The sequence below is a fragment of the Phycodurus eques genome, chromosome 4, assembly GCF_024500275.1.
Source record: "Phycodurus eques isolate BA_2022a chromosome 4, UOR_Pequ_1.1, whole genome shotgun sequence".
Taxonomy (NCBI): domain Eukaryota; kingdom Metazoa; phylum Chordata; class Actinopteri; order Syngnathiformes; family Syngnathidae; genus Phycodurus; species Phycodurus eques.
Window position 1 is genome coordinate 30,249,113 of NC_084528.1, and position 20,384 is coordinate 30,269,496.

Sequence of the window (20,384 nt, forward strand, 5' to 3'; positions counted from 1 at the left end):
GATACTGAGTGCATTGAAATGTCAGGGTGAGATGTAGTTGATCTGGCAGCTGGCATATGGAGAATACTGCAATGATCGGCCTGCATACACACACAAACACACACGTGTGGAGCACCTGCCTCTCCACCTCGCTTGTTCTTTTGAATTCAGTGAAACCGCTTCGGTGACATGAACGACTCGAAGAAGAGAAATGCGGTGGAAAGACAAGAATCTGTTTTCACCATTTGTTTGGCCACATTTGTCATTGAGTATTAAAGGTGGCCATTATGTACTTAGGCTGTGTGTTTGTGTGTGAGTAGGTATGAGAGACATGACTGACTCAGGTGGCAGGTGTGGGTGCGCACCAGCCAGCATAGCAGCTGCTGTGTTGCTGTCGAGTATCTTTATATAAACACAGAGGGATCTGAGACTCAACCAAACTGATGCTGAAACCTGATCAACCAGGATCTGTTCATCAACGGACAAAGGCAGTGTGGATACCACAAACCTAAGCAAACGCACTCTACTTTTAACACAAACACGACTTTTGATTCACACATAATCCGAAAGCATTTTTCGACAGATTTTTACATGCTATTGATTAACAATGTTTAGCTTCTGTGACAAAATTAGCTAGTCTAAAGATCCAGATGCATTTTCACTTGTTGAGCTATTGTTTTTTTCATGTTGACAATGATTGTTTGCTTATCAAGCAGTGACCTGGAAATAACTGTCATACTAAAGTATGTTTTACTCGCGGCAAGATATTGAAGACAGCATTCGCTCCCTCCCTAAATGTTGCCATCGCTCATCCACCTTGAGGGTGACAATAGACAGCTTTATCTCACAAGAAACTTTGAAATAACACACTGATTAAGACCAAGGAAGAAGAACACACTTTGCTTCTCAGTGGACGTCACATCCATCCTCTATAAGTTAAAGCTTTCAGACATGCTTGAAATACATTGTCTTTTAAAATGACAGTAGCACTTTTGACCTTTGAATGGCTTATGCTGAAACCTCGAGGGGGCGTTGTACAACACCAATTCCAATGAAGTTGGGATGTTGTGTTAAACATAAATAAAAACAGAATACAATGATTTGCAAATCATGTTCACCCTATATTTAATTGAATACACGACAAAGACAAGATATTTAATGTTCAAACTGATAAGCTTGATTGTTTTGAGCAAATAATCATTAACTTAGAATTTTATGGCTGCAACACGTTCCCAAAAAGCCGGGACAGGTGGCAAAAAAGGTTGAGAAAGTTGAGGAATGCTCATCAAAGACCTGTTTGGAACATCCCACAGGGGAACAGGCTAATTGGAAACAGGTGGGTGCCATGATTGGGTATAAAAGGAGCTCCCTTGAATTGCTCAGTCATTCACAAGCAAAAATGGGGCGAGGTTCACCTCTTTGTGAACAAGTGCGTGAGAAAATAGTCGAACAGTTTAAGGACAATGTTCCTCAACGTACAATTGGAAGGAATTTAGGGATTTAATCATCTACGGTCCATAATATCATCAAAAGGTTCAGAGAATCTGGAGAAATCACTGCATGTAAGCGGCAAAGCCGAAAACCGACATTGAATGCCCGTGACCTTCGATCCCTCAGGCGGCACTACATCAAAAACCGATGACAATGTGTAAAGGATATCACCACATGGGCTCAGGAACACTTCAGAAAACCAATGTCAGTAAATACAGTTCGGCGCTACATCCGTAAGTGCAACTTGAAACTCTACTATGCAAAGCAAAAGTCATTTATCAACAACACCCAGAAACGCCGCCGGCTTCTTTGGGCCCGAGCTCATCTAAGATGGACTGACGCAAAGTGGAAAAACTAACAAAGTTTCAAATTTTTGGGGAAATTGTGGACATTGTGTCCTCCGGGCCAAAGAGGAAAAGAACCATCTGGACTGTTATGGACGCAAAATTCAAAAGCCAGCATCTTTGATGGTATGGGGCTGTGTTAGTGCCAGTGGCATGGGTAACTTACACATCTGTGAAGGCACCATTAATACTGATAGGTGCATACAGGTTTTAGAGAAACATATGCTGCCATCCAAGCAACGTCTTTTTCATGGACGCCCCTGCTTATTTCAGCAAGACAATGCCAAACCACATTCTGCACGCGTTACAACAGCGTGACTTCGTAGTAAAAGAGTGCGGGTACGAGACTGGCCTGCCTGCAGTCCAGACCTGTCTCCCATTGAAAATGTTTGGTGCATTATGATGCATAAAATACGACAACGGAGACCCCGGACTGTTGAACAGCTGAAGCTGTACCTGTACATCAAGCAAGAATGGGAAAAAATTCCACCTATAAAGCTTCAACAATTAGTGTACTCAGTTCCCAAACGTTTATTGAATGTTGGTAAAAGAAAAGGTGATGTAAACAGTGGTAAACATGATCTAGTCCCGGCTTTTTTGTAACGTGTTGCAGCCATAAAATTCCACGTTAATAATTATTTGCTAAAAACAATAAAGTTTATCAGTTTGAACATTAAATATCTTGTCTTTGTAGTGTATTCAATTAAATATAGGTAGAACATGATTTGCAAATCATTGTATTCTGTTTTTATTTATGTTTAACACAGCGTCCCAACTTCAATTGGGGTTGTAGAAGTGGTGCACACAGTAAAAAAGAGAAGCAGAAGATTTCAAAGAAATGGAAATAAATGACAGCATGATGGGGTGTTCAACTTAAAGATGGCCAAGGGGATTAAACAATTCAAAAGTGAGTTAATGGCTAACATTTTGATTGTCGCAGCGACCTTACAGTGCCTGCGACAGAGCCATTAACCCACATTCCATTTACAGTTACTCTTTGGACTTGAAAACCTTTGGTTAACTGTTTAGCTGGACTTGTTCCCTATTTTCAAAGAACGCAGATGGAGATGCTGCAACTGAGGCAAAAAGCAATTTAACCAAACAATATTTGGAGTGACACAAGCCCTAGGCCTACAACTTGGCTATAGGTGCATATACTGCATGCGCAAAAACTGGTGGGAGCACGGGCACGTACGCAGCAAGATGCCAACCTCTGGAAGGCACGAGGTCAGTGGATTGGTGGTGCTTTAATATACCCGGGGCAGTCCTTAACCTCTGAGGTGCTATAAACAAACAGACAGCTAGCTGGATATACAAGGCAGGAATACTGATGTGGGGAAATCAGGCTGCATGTGGTATATGGGCTACTCCCTTTCCTGGCTGTCTGAAACCACTGTAGCTCAGCAGTCCACTTTGACATGCAACCGCACTGTTAGAATGATGGTGTTTAAGGGGTTACACTGCACTTTCCCCAGAAAGGTTCATGGAGGACATTAAGTTAAGTGTGTTTACAATTCTGTTATACCACAAACATGTAATGCCGTAAAAGTAAGTTGTAAAGTTGAGTGTTAACAATATAAGATTACGACATGAAAATAAGACACACACACATGTACTTTAATACTAGAATTATAACTGCATGCGATGGAGTATGATCTACATAAAGACATTGAATATGTGAGTAAATCAGAATCAGAATCATCTTTATTTTGCCAAGTATGCCCAAAAAACACACAAGGAATTTGTCTCCGGTAGTTGGAGCCGCTCTAGTATGACAACAGATTGACAGAGAACACTTTTGAGACATAAAGACATTGAGAAAAACAGTCACTGAGCAATAAAGGGTTGCTAGTTATCTGGTAAATGTTTTATTTATTTATTTATTTTTTGACAATTGTGCAAAATGATGCAGAGTCCTCTAGAGCAGTTTGAATGACTAATATAGCAATAGTCCGGTGCAATGACCATTGTGCAATGGGCGCCGAGAATTCAAGGAGTGTATGCAACTTTAAAGTGACTAGTTGCGCGATAGTCTGGGACAATGTTGATTGTGCAAATGTTGCAGATACTCCTCAGTCAGTGTGCAAGTGATGCAAGATGCTACTCTGGCATGAGTGGCCAGTATTAGTCAACAACAGATGTGCAGCGTGGTGAGACTACTACAGTGAGTGCACGAGTAATGTATAGACAGAAATGTGACAACAAACTCAAGACAAAAAAATGGCAGCATGTTGCAATGGAATTGTAGGTTAGCTGTTTAAGAAGTTGATGGCAAGAGGGAAGAAGCTGTTGGAATGTCTGCTAGTTTTAGTTTGCATTGTTCGGTTGCGCATACCTGAGGGAAGGAGCTGGAAGAGCTGGCGACCGGGATGTGGAGGGTCCTGGAGGATTTTGCACGCTCTTGTCTGAGTTCTGGCAGCATGTAGTTAGTTAGTCTTAGTTCTGGCAGCAAGTCCTCAAGAGTGGGTTGGGGGGGTAATGACAATCTTTTCAGCAGTTTTGAGTTTGGTATTTGCTATATTTTCGTCTGCTAATGATGTTATATTCACAGCAGTCAATAAATTTACAGAGAAAATCTGTATCTGGAAAAAAAAAAATCTGATTAAACAAAGTTTTTAAAGAAATCCCATCCTTTTTACTCCTAATACAAAGGGCAATGAAAAAGTCGGCCTACTCTAATTGATAACATTATTTTGGATTTAATTGGTTCGGAAGACATAAAGGACCGTGTGCTGTAATGAGATGGAACCGGTAATAATCAGCGAAGTCAATTAGTGAGACTTTATGTGCAATACAGCAAATAGTTTGGAGAGATTCACGTTTTACAAAAGATGGCACAAGGTCAAATAGGTAGCAGAAAGAAATAAAAAAAACTGAAGAATTCTCCAATACGATGTAATTGCACAGTTTTAAACAAAATCAGTCATGTAGTTTAGACAGTTTGCTTGATCCTTTCTTCAACCCCTTTCAATTTCATTTCGAAAGTACGATGATGTATGATTGAAATGCATTGTAAATTGAATTTTTATTTTATTTGAAGCATTCAGAAACAGCCTGTTTATTCAAACAGGCTGTTTATGGAATAAAAGAGAGGGATTTGGGTCAACAAAGATATTTAGATGGCTCTATTTATCTCCAACTAAAACTATCCTTTTACCAAGCCAAATAGATTAAAAAATAATCACTTCCTTATTCAGCAAATAGTTCACCACCCTTCAAACCTCGCCTTGAACCTTCCTTTTAATTGCTGTCGCCTCAAGCATTTGTATACATGGGATAAAAAGGTACTTTATTATTTTTTCCTTATATTTTTAAGTAATGGGGTTCTGCACTGAAATTACATCAGACAATTGGCTTTGTGCACACTGTATGCTTGGCTTTTAAATGGATGTTATTCAGGATAAATAAAGCTGTGTGGTTAAATGAGAAGGCCTTTTTGAGGGACAGATGATTCACCGAGGAGCTGCTTGAGGCTGTGCTGGGGAGAAGACATCATCCGGGGAAATTAACGGCCTGAATGGATGTTTAGACGTTGTTGCTTTATAATGAGACTCCTTATAGTCTGCATCGTCCCCAAACATTGCAGCGCTACATGTATTCACATATCTTCCTCCGTCCGCTTACCTCACTGTGCATCAAGCATCATTAACGTACGCTATCTGGCTTAAAAGAAACATGCCTACAATGTACAATATATAAAGATAATCAATCAGCATCATAAAGTAGAGCTTGCTGACACAAAAGCCACTTAGGCTACAGTCACACTGCAGGGCATGATGCCCAATTCGGATTTTTTGTTAAAGCCAATCTTTTTATGCAGTCGTTCACATGACAAAAACAAATGTGGCTTGGCTTTTACTGTGGACAGAAGATATCCGGGGCGTCACACGCATGTGCACACCTGCAAGGCGGCGTCTTTGCGGAAGTACATGCGGCCCCCTACGGAGGGCTCGTCATTACGCATTTGCGGCAATTTCAAGGATTTTGTGAAACCGGAGCCAACATTTACTAATATTTATCACTTCTAAAGCGTTGTGTTTTCGCCACTGACTATTTTCTGCTGCTTCCTCCGCTGTTGGCGTTTTATGGCATTTGTTTTGTCGAACAATTGTGACTTTTGTTGCCTTTTGGTGATGTATAGGTCGGATGTGCGCACCGTGAGCGTCCATACTGAATTCAGATACATAGTCCGATTTATATCCACATATGGAAGTGGCCCGGGTCGTATATGAAAAAATCGGAATTGTACTGTTCACATTGACATGAACAAATCTGATACATTTCACATTGGGCAAAAAAATCTAAATTGACCTGCAGTGTAAATGTAGCTTTAGTTCGAATGTTGGCTGATATTGGTTTGGCTGTTTTTTTTTGTAAAGCTTTTTTGTTTCACTTCACTGCGAGTCTTAGAGTGCCCCATCTATAAAATGTTTTTTTTAGGCTAACGTGGTTAGCTTTTTATCTATCTGTAACATAATTGGCATTTTAAATTTGTGTGAGCTGGGGGAAGAAAGTGTTGATTTTCCAAGAGTGCTGATGCATCCCAGGTCACTGAGCATGTGCCATTCCACTTTTACAAACGCTCGCTTGTAATAATTCATGATCTTGAAACCAATCATGGTTGTTTATGCTTGAACTAACGTTGCATCGACTCATTCAACCAAGAATGCCCTTCCACCTCTGTCAGCCTGGTAAGAATTCACCGTTCTCTCCACTTTGGGATCAACGCATGCACTCACACACGTCTTTGGAGTCACTCTGGCCCGTATTGTAAAAATGCAGGCGACAATGGCAGCGTTTTTACATACAAGCTCACACACGTTCTGGCTCTCTTCAGGGGTAGCTTTAGCTCGCCCTGTGACCACACCTGTTCAGTCTGGCAAATGTATTTATATATACAGATGAGGGATGGGCATTTAAATACATTTGCTTAATCAGCTAAATACATTTGCTTAATCAGCTACGGAGAAAATTGATCTAATTCAGCTCGTGATCATTAGAATTAACCATCAATTAACCAGTTAATAAATTTATATAAACAATATTTGTGTTAGATTTTTTACATCTCAACATGAAATGCTTTGTAACAAAAGAGTTTTGGTTAAAGTCTGGTTAAAGTCAGTCTACCACCTCAGTCTAAACCTCTTCTGCACATTAAATATATGTACCACAGTAGGTTAAAAATAAAGTACCTACATTTTGAGTCATTAGCATGAATTCAGCCTCAAGGAAGTCAAATCAGCAAATGTAATGATAAGCAGCGTGTAATGATATTGACCGTGCTCTCTCGCTCTCTGAATCTTCTGAACTCCTGTTTCCACATCAGTGACGTATTGACCGAATTCTGCCTGGAGGGCTTGTGCCATAGTGAAAGTCTACTTGATGTGGGTACTGAGTGGGCATCATGTTTTTGTTATTTGAAACGGAATCGACAGCACCATTGCTGGTTTCGGCTGTGGATTACACTTTTATTCTACTTTTGTTTCGTCTTTTAATGTATACATCTTAATTGTAAATATGGGGATTCCCTGCTGATAACTATCCTAAAAAGTGTGTGGCTCTATTTAGGAGAATCATTCCTGATAAGACCCCATTAGCTGTTTTGATGTTGAACATTTAATTCCGTGTTAGTGTTTTGCCATCCTCAAATCTCTTCTTATGGTCTTCTCTCAGCAGTTGTTACTCCAAACCTCAGCCTCAGGCAGTCGGGTCCATATGGTAGTCTCTCACACTCAGACCAGTCAGGATTCAGCTTGTCTTTTTCCTTACTTGGACAAATCAACGCATATTCCATGTTTTGTGCTTATTGCTATCGGAATGTTCATTTGGGCAATGCCCCTGTTTTTTTCTTTCTTATGTTTTCATCATGACCCACTCAAGCAGACAATGGAGTGGACTGTTGATAACACATTCACCATTTTTTTTACATCTATTTTTACCAATCAAGTTTGCATGCTTATTAAGAAGCGATACTGTTTTATGAAAGACTTAGATTTCCAGTGTATGCCTTTTTACTTGGCCCATGTTGACAATTTACCACAATCTTATCACTTGTTGGCCCAAAGGCCATGCAAACTAACCATAAACTACATGTTACAGCTTTATTGATCACACAGCAGATTGGTGGTAACCTGTCAACAACAGATTTAACTCAAAATCCTTTATTGACTGTAATATGATGATGAATGTGGACAACTACACATTTAAATTGCAAAATCAGAGACTATCCAACTTTAGCAGTTTGTACTTTAAAAACCTGTCTAACGTATAGAAATGGAATGACTCAATGACTAATATCACAATTCTTTATTTTCTTCAGATGTCTTTTTGTTTTACAGCATTAAGAAAATGTTTAATTTTCCCATAGAACGAAACAGCCATTTTTCTTGTTATTACTGTGTTACTATTGAGCTGTGGGGGTGGATTGTGCATGTGTACTCTTTTGAGCCTGACTAGTACGATGTTGAATCCAACCAGTTGTTTTGCTGTTCAAACAATTAGAGCTACATTTTGGCCATATCCCGACTTCATGCGAGTGTATCTTTCTCAGTGTTTTGCGGCTTGAATGAATGTATGTCATTGTCGCGCCACTATTAAAGAAATCACACACACATGGCTGCAAGGCTTTGGCCTTCATGTGAAAAACCTGCTGTCACAGATTTTCAGCCACCTTGGTGGGCTTGCAAGCCTCCAAATGATTCAGTGTACTCGTGCCAGTTATGCAGGGTTTGCCAGATCATTAAGAAAACCAGCACTCAGTGCCAGTTTAACAGCAATAACTGGATGTCACTCTTGATTTATTGTCATTTATATTTTTCCACACACCAACACTGTGGAACCTATAAAATTGAACGTCCACGAGGTTGCACATTTCTGAATCAAACAATGACTTCTCTAACACGAGTCCATAGATGAATATATGGTGCATTTTCATGTAGGCTTGCTTATAATGTAATAAATAAAACTATTGAACATATTTTCCAAGAGTGGTCCCCTATTTTGTCAATAATTCATTATAGGCACAAGACATTCTGCCATTAGTAGTGCTCTGATGTTGGAGACAAAGAAATTCCAGGCGCCTCGATCTATCAAATCCCTCGTATCCCTCAATCATAACCCTCCTTCACAGCCTCCATGTTGTCCTCCTCCTCTTCGTTCCCTTTATACAGTCTTGTCACCTTTCTTCTCAATGCTTGGTCTTAATGATACTCTGTTCTTGGTTCTTCCTTCTACAAAAAAGAAAATAAGTCCCCATGTTTCTCATGTCATATTTTACTTTGCTGTATTATTATAGAGGTAATACTCTATGATTTGACTTGATACTTTTTGGGGCTGCATGACTAACACAGAGAGACTCCTGATTTACAAATGTCTGTCCCAGGTTTTATCGTCTAAGATCATGCTAATTTTGTCCAATTTGAGTCAAGCAGATATTTCAGCATTGTCTTCTCAAAAAAGATAATAAATCACGTACGTTTTTTCTCAAAAAAAAAAAGTATTATGGCCCCTTAGAACTTAAGTGGGTCAACAACAGCTTTCATTCATCTAGCTTGTAGTCAAATCCCTTTGGCGAGTTAGTTAAGCATTTTTGTTAGTAAATTGATTCCCCGTGGAGACGCTGTAATCTTCATATACGCAATAGTGTATTTCTTTACATTTGTGTCAACCATCCTGTCAGCCACTGATATTCATCTCCTGCTGCTGGAAAACAGACACAAAACAAATATGGAAACATGAATAAAACATTACATACATAGACATATAGCAAAAGCAAGTAAGTACACGTATTTGAGTGAATAACAGGATCTCTCCTGGCATTGAAATTGGGGCAATGACAAAACTCTGGAGGGCAACGCTGCAAAAGTTTGTTAATGTCAAAAATACAGTATAAAAAATAAAAGAAATGCGGTGTACCCCCCCTGTATTATCTTTATTTTTTTAAACTTGTATTGCATACTTGCACATACCAGCTTATAGCTTAATTACTGAGGCTTGATGGATACTTAACCTTGCCTCTTTCTGCTTAGGCTAATGCAGAGAGGTCAGGAGTGTGCTGATTGGCTGGCTCATTGTCAACTCAGCCAGAAACGACTGGCGGAGTGCAAATAAGCGGATGAGCAAGGAGATGAGACACAGACACAAGGACAAGGAAGAGGAGAAAAACTTTAAAATGAAAGAAAACTACTTAAGTAGTTTTGATTCATTATGAAAATACATGATGTGCCAACTAACCCCAAAATGACTTGAGACATTTTGCCCCAAACTACCAGGTTTGCCAATGCTAGCTCCAGCTTAGTTAGCTTAAAACAGAGCAATGACTAAGGTATGAAAAGATGCCTTCATCTCTCCTCTAACAAGCCCCCATGTATTACTGCTAGGAAGAAGCCTATTTTAAAATATATAACATTAATTTTCTTTTTTTTTGCTTTAGCTTGTGTAAAAAGGTTGATTTGCGCTCGTCTCAACTCACTTCTCAGACAGGACACGACCCCAGACCATGTAAAGGAAGATAACTAGAATTGTTCTTTTTAGTTGCGACCTCTGCTGGCGAAGATATTTGCAATGTGACAACTTACCCATATGACAACATGCAGACCATGTTGTCGTACTAGAGCGCCTCCAACTCCCGTACGTACTTGGCAAATAAAGATGATTCTGATGATCTCAGTTTAATGTAGCAGTTTGTTCGCCACCCTTTTCTGTACAAACCTTTAAGATTTGTATTTTTTTTTTTTATAGTTGAACTACCAAATCCTTTCATTCAAATTTAGTGTAAATTTTTATGAAATGGAAAATTTAATTAATCTGTTTCAGCATGAAGCTGTTGCCTTCATAAAACATTTTACTGTATAGGAAAACTATTCAGTAAAAAAAAAAAATCATAATTTTAATGTTTTAACATTCATTACGCTTGTACAAGTTTTAAAAGAAGTTAACCCCTGTGAAATATTACTACACTACTCACTCTTACTCAAGAAAGTTTGGGTCCAGTTACAAACTGTAAAACTTAAGAGGCCTTTCACTTTGGAGCTGACACGATCGAAGTAGCATATGTTCGGCTCGGTGTGTAATAACCTCATGTGGTTCCTCACTATGTAGATATTGCTGAATGCTACAGGGTGTCAGGCAGTCATTGAAAGGACGCAACTCTCACATGCTGCAAACTTCTCTCGCTTGATTTTTAAACCTAGCAAAAACCAGCATATCAAGGGACCCCTTTTGGTTGGTTTTTCACAATTCAATCAATGCCGTGCCAAGGGGGGTATTGTATTGCATTGGAGCTTTTTAGCAACTGGCAAGCCATAGTTTGTTTACTGCAGTTCAGGAGATTCCTTTCAGATGTTTGCCTTTTTCACTTCAAATTTTATTATAGCTTCTATATAGGTCATGTACTGTGCTTTCACCTCACGTGCTTCAACATTGTATATATATCTAAGTCAACCTGATCAACCGAGTTAGACATTTAGTCTGGTCTAATTTGACTGATTCACTGTGTCCACTCAGCTGTTTAAAACCAGTTTGTACAGCATACCCCTCCTTACCATACTGTACATACCAAAGAGGTCATAAATCTATGCATAGGCTGTTACATCGCCATCCCTGACTCATCGTATGCGCTTGTTACTGTATGTTTAAGGCATGTGCTTTGTTAATACCATGTGTGGGTGTCCATGGATGCGTGTGATCTTCAGCCAATGGAGAGCAGCAACACAAAGTTGACGGAGACTGAAGACGTTTAGAGCGGGATGCCAACAAAATGGGCCTGTCCACACACATACACACACACACACACACACAGCGCGCACGCACACAAAAACACATGCCTCTTCTGATCTCTTGGGACATCTGCTCTGGTCCGGTTCACTGGCAGCGAATGCTCGGTTGGGCTCAAAAGTATCGCGACGGCAAGTGCATCGCATAATCCCATTCCATTTAATCCCAACCAGGAACAGTGTGCGACGAGACTGGCCTGTTCCCCTCGAGGTCATGAGACAGCGACTCCGACGCCGCCCGCTTACTCTCTGTGTCAGCAATGTCGATGGACAAGGAGCGAGTGGCGTATTATAGGAACGTTTGGCACGTTTTGGCAGGCAATGGTGTGAATTATGCAGGCGTACCTCTACTGTGTGTGGGTGACAGCAGTGTGGTACTTGATGACGAGCACTGTCAAGAGAACAAGCTACTCGACTACAGCTACAATGTTCACTGTCGGACTCTCCTCGCTTCAGCAAGTGTTTCAGCTTCTAGTTTCTGTTTTGTCATTAAAGTGGAACAACCCGATTTGAACAGCCCTAAAGTTGTACAACTGGGAAACCAACCAAATGTGTTTTTTTTTTTTTAAGTTAAATGTATCATCATTCACGCTACATCAGCATACTGCAGTTATTCTGCGAATCGTGTGAGACATCTGTGTACCTCAATTCACCCAGCATCAAATGATTCACTCATGTTTCACTTTTCTTTGCCTTTGGAAAGATAAGCCTCAACATAGGGAGTACAGCATGGGTGTGACATATCGTATACAATTATACCATAATGCGATATTGAGGATGTAGTAAGAGAGTAGTGTGTTTTAAACTCAAGCTCAGGCAAATCTATGCAATTTTGGCGCAGGATCGGGAGGCATTGGGATCTGTCTTTGTGGGAGCGGGAGTCGAAATCCACTCCCGTTTCACACAAATCATACGGCAACACCACTGGGGAAAACTACTACTCTATATGCAGTGATTGACTTTGGTTTCTCCTAACTAATTTTTGCAGAGTTTGCATTTGGTATAATACAATGGCTTAAAAGAGAATTGTCCTTTAGTGTTTGTTTTAACATGAGAGACTACAATTTCCATTGACTGACATTTCAGATTTGTCTGTAGTACTAAGCAGACTGTGCTATGCTATTTTTCCCTTTGCCTTTCTGCATCCTGGCTTGTATTGCTCAATTGTTAACATTGCGATGGGTGTGTCACTACATACACAGTGGTGTGAAAAAGTGGTTGCCTCCTTCCTGAGTTCATATTTTTTTGCATGTTTGCCACACTTAAATGTTTCCCATCATCAAAATAACAAATATAAATTAGTCAAAGACAGCACAAGTAAACACAAAATGCAGGTTTTAAATGTTTTTTATGACCTTTTCCACACTGACCCCATTGTCAAGCTGGAACAGATAGTGTACATTTCCATTACTTCCTATGAAGAAAACTTCATAACAAATTGGAGGTTTACCAGTGTCGCAAACTGCACAACCTTGAATGTTAGAATGTATTTTCTTTACGCCTCGTGATAGTTTACTGTTGCACACGTGACTGTCTGCTTGGTATTGTCAACCATGTCAGCCCTCCGCAATGTAGAAGGAAAATAAGAAGGCACGGGTTTTGACGTGAGCTTTTACTTGGTACATATCCCAAGGTCAATAGAAGTTGGATCCAGATCAGCCTCTTTGTTTTCATGTAATGTATTTTTTTTCCTGTGTATCTCTAACAAGCATTTTTTCCAAATGTGCAGAAATAGATGATATACTGTAAGTGGAACTATAAGAGACGCTAAAATGACTCAAACCACTACATGCCAGTCATCTCTTTCTTATTTTGATCCACTCTGCTTTCGCTCGCTTCGGCTCTGAATTGGATTGTTTGTCATCTTTCAACATGTTCACTTCTTTTTTTAAACTATACTTTATAGTGGCAGACCCACCTCTTCTACCTCAGTATCTTTGTTTTGCTGAAGAATACAAACACACTGAACCAAAACACAACTGACAGTTTGCATCCAGTTTTATTGCTCCTCCTCCTCTGTCCTCTTAATTCCTCCCTCACTTTTATGCGCCCCCTCCCTCCTTTCATCCCTCCCTGTCTACTTCCAGCTGTCAGGAGGCTTCATTATTAAAGATTCATGGTGGAGTCTGGGTAGCGCCTCCAAAAGCTTTTGTCAGACAGACCGAGTGTCTCAAATCTTACTGCCACTAACTGGAGGTGACATGGAAGCACTCCCATAAACCCCCCCTCACACAGACACACGCTCTCCACTGTATTTTATTTATATATTTTTAACATGTGTGGTCTTAATTTACAGAAAGAGCCAACTGTGAATAATTGGCCACTTTACCATGTTGCTGTTACTGGTTCCTGACTTTCCATATGCAAAATTGATGCTGCATACGACGTGCTGTGTCGTAAATAAACTATATTTGTGTTTTATCATACAGCTGACACTTTTACATAATTTGCGAGTCAAGGGAAAACAGATTGACATGCCAATAAAACAGACCTTTTGAACTCTTTAAACGTGCTATTTTTTGTCTATTGAATGGAAATGGACTATACACCAGTTAAACAGTGTTCTCACCTTAAACCAACTTCTCAACTATGTTTTATTTAGTCTTGTTATATTCTCCACTCTAGTCGATTCATAATGGAATTCTGTAGAAAAAGAAATGCTGTTAAATATTATCTTTCCATTTTGTTTTGCAGAAAAGCCCAGGAGCAGCAGAAGAAGGTGGTGGTAGCTGGTTGTGTTCCACAGGCCCAACCTCGAATGGATTATCTCAAAGGGCTCAGCATCATAGGGGTCTGTAATACACTCTCTTTATTGTACAGTCCATTGGGCAATAAAACATGACTTTGAAGTAAGAGTCTTAACGTAAACAAAGTTTTCAAGGTAAATGAAAATGTTTTGGATGACTTTTCTGTACATGCAGGCACAAAAGGTACCACAGGGCATTTTTAGCTGTCATTCACCGACTGGCGGCATGCCGAGTCTGGTCTGGTCTGTTCGGGCCCCCCTGCTGTTTAGTGGATCGATAGCACTCGCCAGAAGACAGGACCATTACCACAAAAATGAACACGGTTGGGCAAGAGAAAAGTGGCCCGATGTATGACAGTCAGGATTAAAAGAAATATGAGGAACTCAGATGTGGAGAAAGAGACGTGTGATGCCATATATTACATACAGCGGATATAAAAAGTCTAATTTTCCTGTTTAAATGAGAAAATAATTACCGTTTCCATCTTCAATGTGAACTATAGCAAAAGATGATTTTTTTTTTTAAAGAATAAAAGTAAAAAAATAAAATAAAATGATGTGGTTGCATAAGTGAGCACATCCTATTATAACAGGAATATCATATCAAAGTCATGTTAAAACAACTTTACTGTCATTTCATTTCACAAACATCTTGCTTTATATAAAAGCAAGATGTTTGTGTTAATGTTTAGTTTATTTGAAAATCTAAATAATTTTTTTTCTAACAGGTGTGAGGACATTTTTATAGATCAAGTCTAATAGCCCTGACAAATAAATAAATAAATAAATAAATGGATCTACTTTTACCTTGTTTCTCATTTGTGTCCATTCTTGTATTAGGCTGGTTTATGCTGACATAACCCAGTACATCTGAAGTAAGCATTGGAATAAATGTAATAAATTGGAATAAATCACGTACCGTATTTTCCGGACTATAATAAGTCGCTCCGGAGTAGAAGTCGCACCAGCCAGAAAATGCATAATAAAGAAGGAAAAAACATATAAATCACATTTTTGGGTGGAAATTTATATAGTAGCAGGTACAGATACACAGGCCTAGAGCGCCCTCTTGCGGTTGTCAGTGTGAAAATAACGTGAAATTATATAATAATGTGTTAATAATTTCACATATAACTCGCTCCGGAGTATAAATCGCACCCCCGGGCAAACTATGAAAAATACTGCGACTTTATAGTCCAAAAAGTACAGTAGATATAATCCTCAGTACAAAAGGTTTTATTGATGCCGAATCTCCACGGCATATCATTCATCCTCCCAGTGTAGAATGATCAGGAATACAGTATATACTCCTATGGGTCATACTGATTAATCACGCTAAAGAATCAGATCAGTTCAAGCCAAATTCCACAGGTTTCACATTTCAAAGATTGCGCATTGATGTCCTGATAACAGTTATAGATCATGCAGAATTAGTACAGCAAAGAAGTGTGTATTGGCAAATAAACATTTGTCACAACAAATTTTCATACCCAGTAATGCAGCACAATTATATTTTTTCTTATGTTTTCCCCCTTTATTTTTCCTTTTGGTTCGTTAGGTGCCCCCAGACTACTGAATTTATTCCAACAATCTCCTGCGACGGTTAGGAAGACTACATAGCCAATTATGGTTAACAAAGTACAGTATTTAGTTCAGCTCATACAATTAATATCCATGGGAAATTAATGTTATTTCTCTCCCTATTTCAGCTGCAAACAGATACATTTTTACGCATAACAAATAACTAATCTAGTATTCCTTTTCCTTTCTTAGCTCCTTGCTCTCTAAGAAGCTATTCCTAAACAACATCAAGGGCCTTTTTAATTAATTTAATGTGGAATTTAATTACTAAAGTTATCAAAAAGCTATTTTATTGAAATTGTCAATAAATCAAGCAACCTGATGTCCAGTCCTGATTACTGTCACTTTCAAATATAGTGTTCGGGAGTAGGGAGCGGCTGAACTATTGCATTAAAAGTCCATCCCTATGAATAATGGAGTTCCATTTAAGTAAACATGCCACATGTAACATAATTACATTCAAATCAGATTCAAGTGGCATGTATGTATAATATAATTACATTCAGATAAACAAGCTTGTATGCGTGTACGCCTTCAGGGCGAGGCAGAAACAGCTGGGAAGGTTTACCACTGCTGTGCCTTCCATTGTCATGAATAGATTGGATTTTGCATTGATACAGATGAGCGTGCGCACACAAATGGACAGACAGAAACCCACACATGCATGAAGGGGCACATATGGTAACAATCACAGACCAAGGCGTGCCAATGCACGCACACTTCTTTCATACCGTATGCCCTCTTATCCAAACACAACAGTAGTGACAGTTGGTGGTATATGAAAATCAGATTCAAATGACCGGTCATGGATTTTTTTTGTTTAGTGAATTCTCTTAACGGCTAGCTGGTGGGTGCTTAAGAGCGCCGTTGAATGAATTCACTCCCGTTCACATGAGCTGCGAGATAATGTGCGTTGTTTGTTCTGTTGTTTTGCTGTCAAAAGTTGCTGTGAAATGAATGACAGTGTAGCTGTGTGCGAGGTGCAGAGAGTCACGCAAGCCCACAGTGTTTCACGTCTCTGAATCAGACACGTCACATCCTTTATCTAAGATGCATCACACATCTCCACGCACACAAACAACAGCGCTGCCTTGGTAATCAGAGAATTACAGTGTGTAAGCAATTGTTGTAAACAAGAGGTACATACACATCAGCCTTCTCAGCGCACATTTTTTTATACCCCTTGCATGTTCTTTGTTCTTGTCTTTATATTTGGCCCACATATTGTGCCCATTTCACACTGCCAACTACTGTTGTTATGTCTTAGAAGATAATCAAATGGGAACCTTGCTTAGAAAAGAACTCATTTGCTAATGGAATAAAACAAAAAATGTGTGCTTTTGTAAGTAATTCATTTATTTGTATTTATTTTTTCAAGATCCAAAATTGAAGTGTTAAGTTTTGACTTCTTCGTACTCCATTTTAAATGGGCAGTACACTGTTTCAGAATGAAATATTGATACTGTTGGATTTTTCACTTCTTCGTTTTTCTTTGGAATCGCATGTTTGAAATAAAGTACAATCAAGGATCAATAAAGTTCAGTCATGTTAACTAAATTAGTCATTATGAGCTGTGCTTCTCTAAATGAGGGGAGGACACAAAAGCACAAAGAAAAACTTTGCAGCTAAGATGCAGTAATAATGCTTGCTTTTGAGTAGAAATAATATATGCTGTGTGGATTGTTATATCTTTCTGTATATGTCGCTTCAGCGCCATTTGTGTTCAAATGTTCGTCATTTAAAGATGTATAGTGCGACTTCGATGCTATTCGTCAACACCGATGCCGTTCGTTAGCATCGGCAAACGCCGAGCTGCACTGTTTCTTTATGGAGTAAATGTGTTTTTTAAGATAAAAGACAAGTTTGACCTGGTTAAATAGCGTCCGTAACCTTAAAATGTCGCATATCAGTATGGTCATAAACTGTGGACGCCCTGTAATTATTTACAAGCTCTCTGTGATCCACACAAAATGGGTTCCGACCCACCAGTTGAGAGTCACTTGGTCTAAATTGTCCTGTGTTGTCATCCCAATCTTTGTTGTTCAATCCAATCTGTTAACGCCGAATGTGCTATAATGCACATTGCTACCTAAAAACAATGACACAATGGCTTACGCTGCAGCAGACAGGGATTCATATGGCAACATTCCAAGTACTTAATGGTCTCTTTAAAACCTGGGCCATACCTCTCTTGCATACTGTTTTACAGCTGGAAAGTAAATGTACTGTTTAATAGCATCGCCTCAAACATTGATAGGACCTCAATGGCACACACATTCGCCACTAGCAGTTGATTGCCGTATCTACAGCATATCCAAGCAATGCTGCAGTAATTCTGTGACATTTAGGAAATCTATACATATTTTTAGCCACATTGCGACAACTAAACACAGACACAATTTGATTTCCTTAACTTTGAACTTGAAATTTATTTGTACGCATAGTGTGTTTGTGTGCTCAGCTTGTTGTAATATGGATCACTTGTGTTAATGCTGTCAATATTAGGCTTTTATTTGAATTTGTGGACCCTCCGCATCAATAAACCTGCGTGTGCCTTTGTGTATTTTAGGTCCAACAGATTGATCGAGTGGTCGAGGTGGTGGACGAGGCTGTTAAAGGTATTTGAACACACACGGGGACCAACAAATCTCCACACCACTGTGGTGTTATTGCCAAACATGAAGATGCCATCCATGAGCCCAACCAACATTGACTTCTGTTTATTGCTCGGATGTTTAATGCAAACAAAAAGTGAACAACAAAATCACTTGTAATTTAAGTTAATTGACGATGCAAACGGTGTATACTACTTCAAGCACAAATATATGAATATTTTGACTTCTAGCCATCATATTTGGCTCTTCCAAATGATAAAGACAGTAAGCTTGCATCAAAATCACACAATAGTCAAAAAGGAAACAGTTTAAAAAAAATACTTGGCACGGAATACGGATCTCAATCTCAAAGAAAATCCTTGAAAAGGTGGTGAACTCCACCAAATAACTCAACAAATGGGCAAAGAAATACTGTATAACAGGTACAAGACGCTTTTAAATTGCCGGAAGAATGTGTTTGTAGCCAGTTGTCCTTGCGGAAGTGTGAGTGACACAACATTCAGGACGGGTGCTTTTACTACTGTCCAGGGCCATTTTTTCTAGTAACTATTTGAAACTACGTTTGCTTAAAAAGAGTGTTGTTTTTTTTTTTTTTTGTGTGTATAGTCTCTTTTCAATATTGTGAAAGAAATTTCAATGAAAACCTTCAAGGGTGCCAATAATGGTGGCCAGAATTGTATGAAGAAAAATACATTAGCCTAATCACTTCTGGATCTTTCCAAAACAGCTTGTTAAGTGCCCGTTTCTGTCGAAGAAGACAGACTCACGACAGTGATTAGTTCACCAGTTTCAACTATCTGGCACTACAGTCCTCTGCTGTTTCATGAAGGTCACACAGAGTTTAGTGTGGAGGTCCACTAAAGCTTTCATACACCCCCAGCTATTTTATTTTATTTTTTAAACAAACAACTACTACTGTAAAACAGATTGACTATAGAGCATGTGCATATGTGAGTGGTTGCACTGCGAGCTTCCTAATTAGGGAATTTTACAATGTAATCAACCCAAGATAGTCTGGCCGCACGCACTCACCGTATGCACACACAGCACAGATCCACTGTGATTTTTGGACTTTTATTACCACTCTCCTGCCTATTTCTCTTTTCTCACCATCCCTCAGCATCTTTAAATGTCTTTCCTTGATTCTTCTCACCTGTCCGCCTTCTCATATCCCGACTCTATCCATCCGCACCTCCTGCTCCCACCTACTGAAACTAATTTCCCCAGTATCATTACTGTTCTTTATGACCTCATATAAATTGAGAGCTGTTACTTCAGCTCGGAGGCCAGGAGACCTTTTAACTGGGGGTTTGCCTTTTGTAATGGTAACTAAAATGCGTACTCCAATGAGTCGCAAGGTGCAGTTCTTTGCTCCAACGCAATTGCTTGAGGGTCTGTTTTCCACATGACAAAAGCATTTGGCAAGCTTTTATGGTCTGGCTTCTTGAAGCGGGACGTGATCATTTCGGTTGGGGTCTTAGTTTAAAATGAAAATAGCTGCCACTCAATAAGAATACCTCACCACAATAAAGCTGTTTAATTTTACTGAATCCCTGAACCATAAAGCTTATGTTGTAAATGACTTGCATTAGCTCAGGTTTAGTTGCTGCGCATGCACACAGTATTTTAAACATATTTTACCTTCCCAAAACCTGAATTTCTCTTCATTTAAAAAAATAAATAAATACAATGGCTGGAATTCTGGGAGAGTAAGGGACAAACTGGAAGTGCAACAAATAGTCTGAGCATAGTCTTTTGGACAGTTGTTGTTACTTCCTTTATGTGCAAACATTGATGTTACAAACATTTGTGACCACCCCAGGTATTTTTTTTACTTGCAATTGAATTGCCAACA

At 39.2% G+C, this 20,384-nt stretch overlaps 1 protein-coding gene across 1 annotated transcript in view; it reads left to right on the plus strand.

The window, feature by feature from the left end:
• Positions 1–20,384, plus strand: part of cdkal1 (CDK5 regulatory subunit associated protein 1-like 1) — a 212,621-nt gene that overhangs the window by 50,294 nt on the left and 141,943 nt on the right. Inside the window, 2 exon segments of the mRNA XM_061675218.1 lie at positions 14,282–14,378; positions 18,484–18,532. Coding sequence (XP_061531202.1) covers positions 14,282–14,378; positions 18,484–18,532 — 146 coding nt within the window.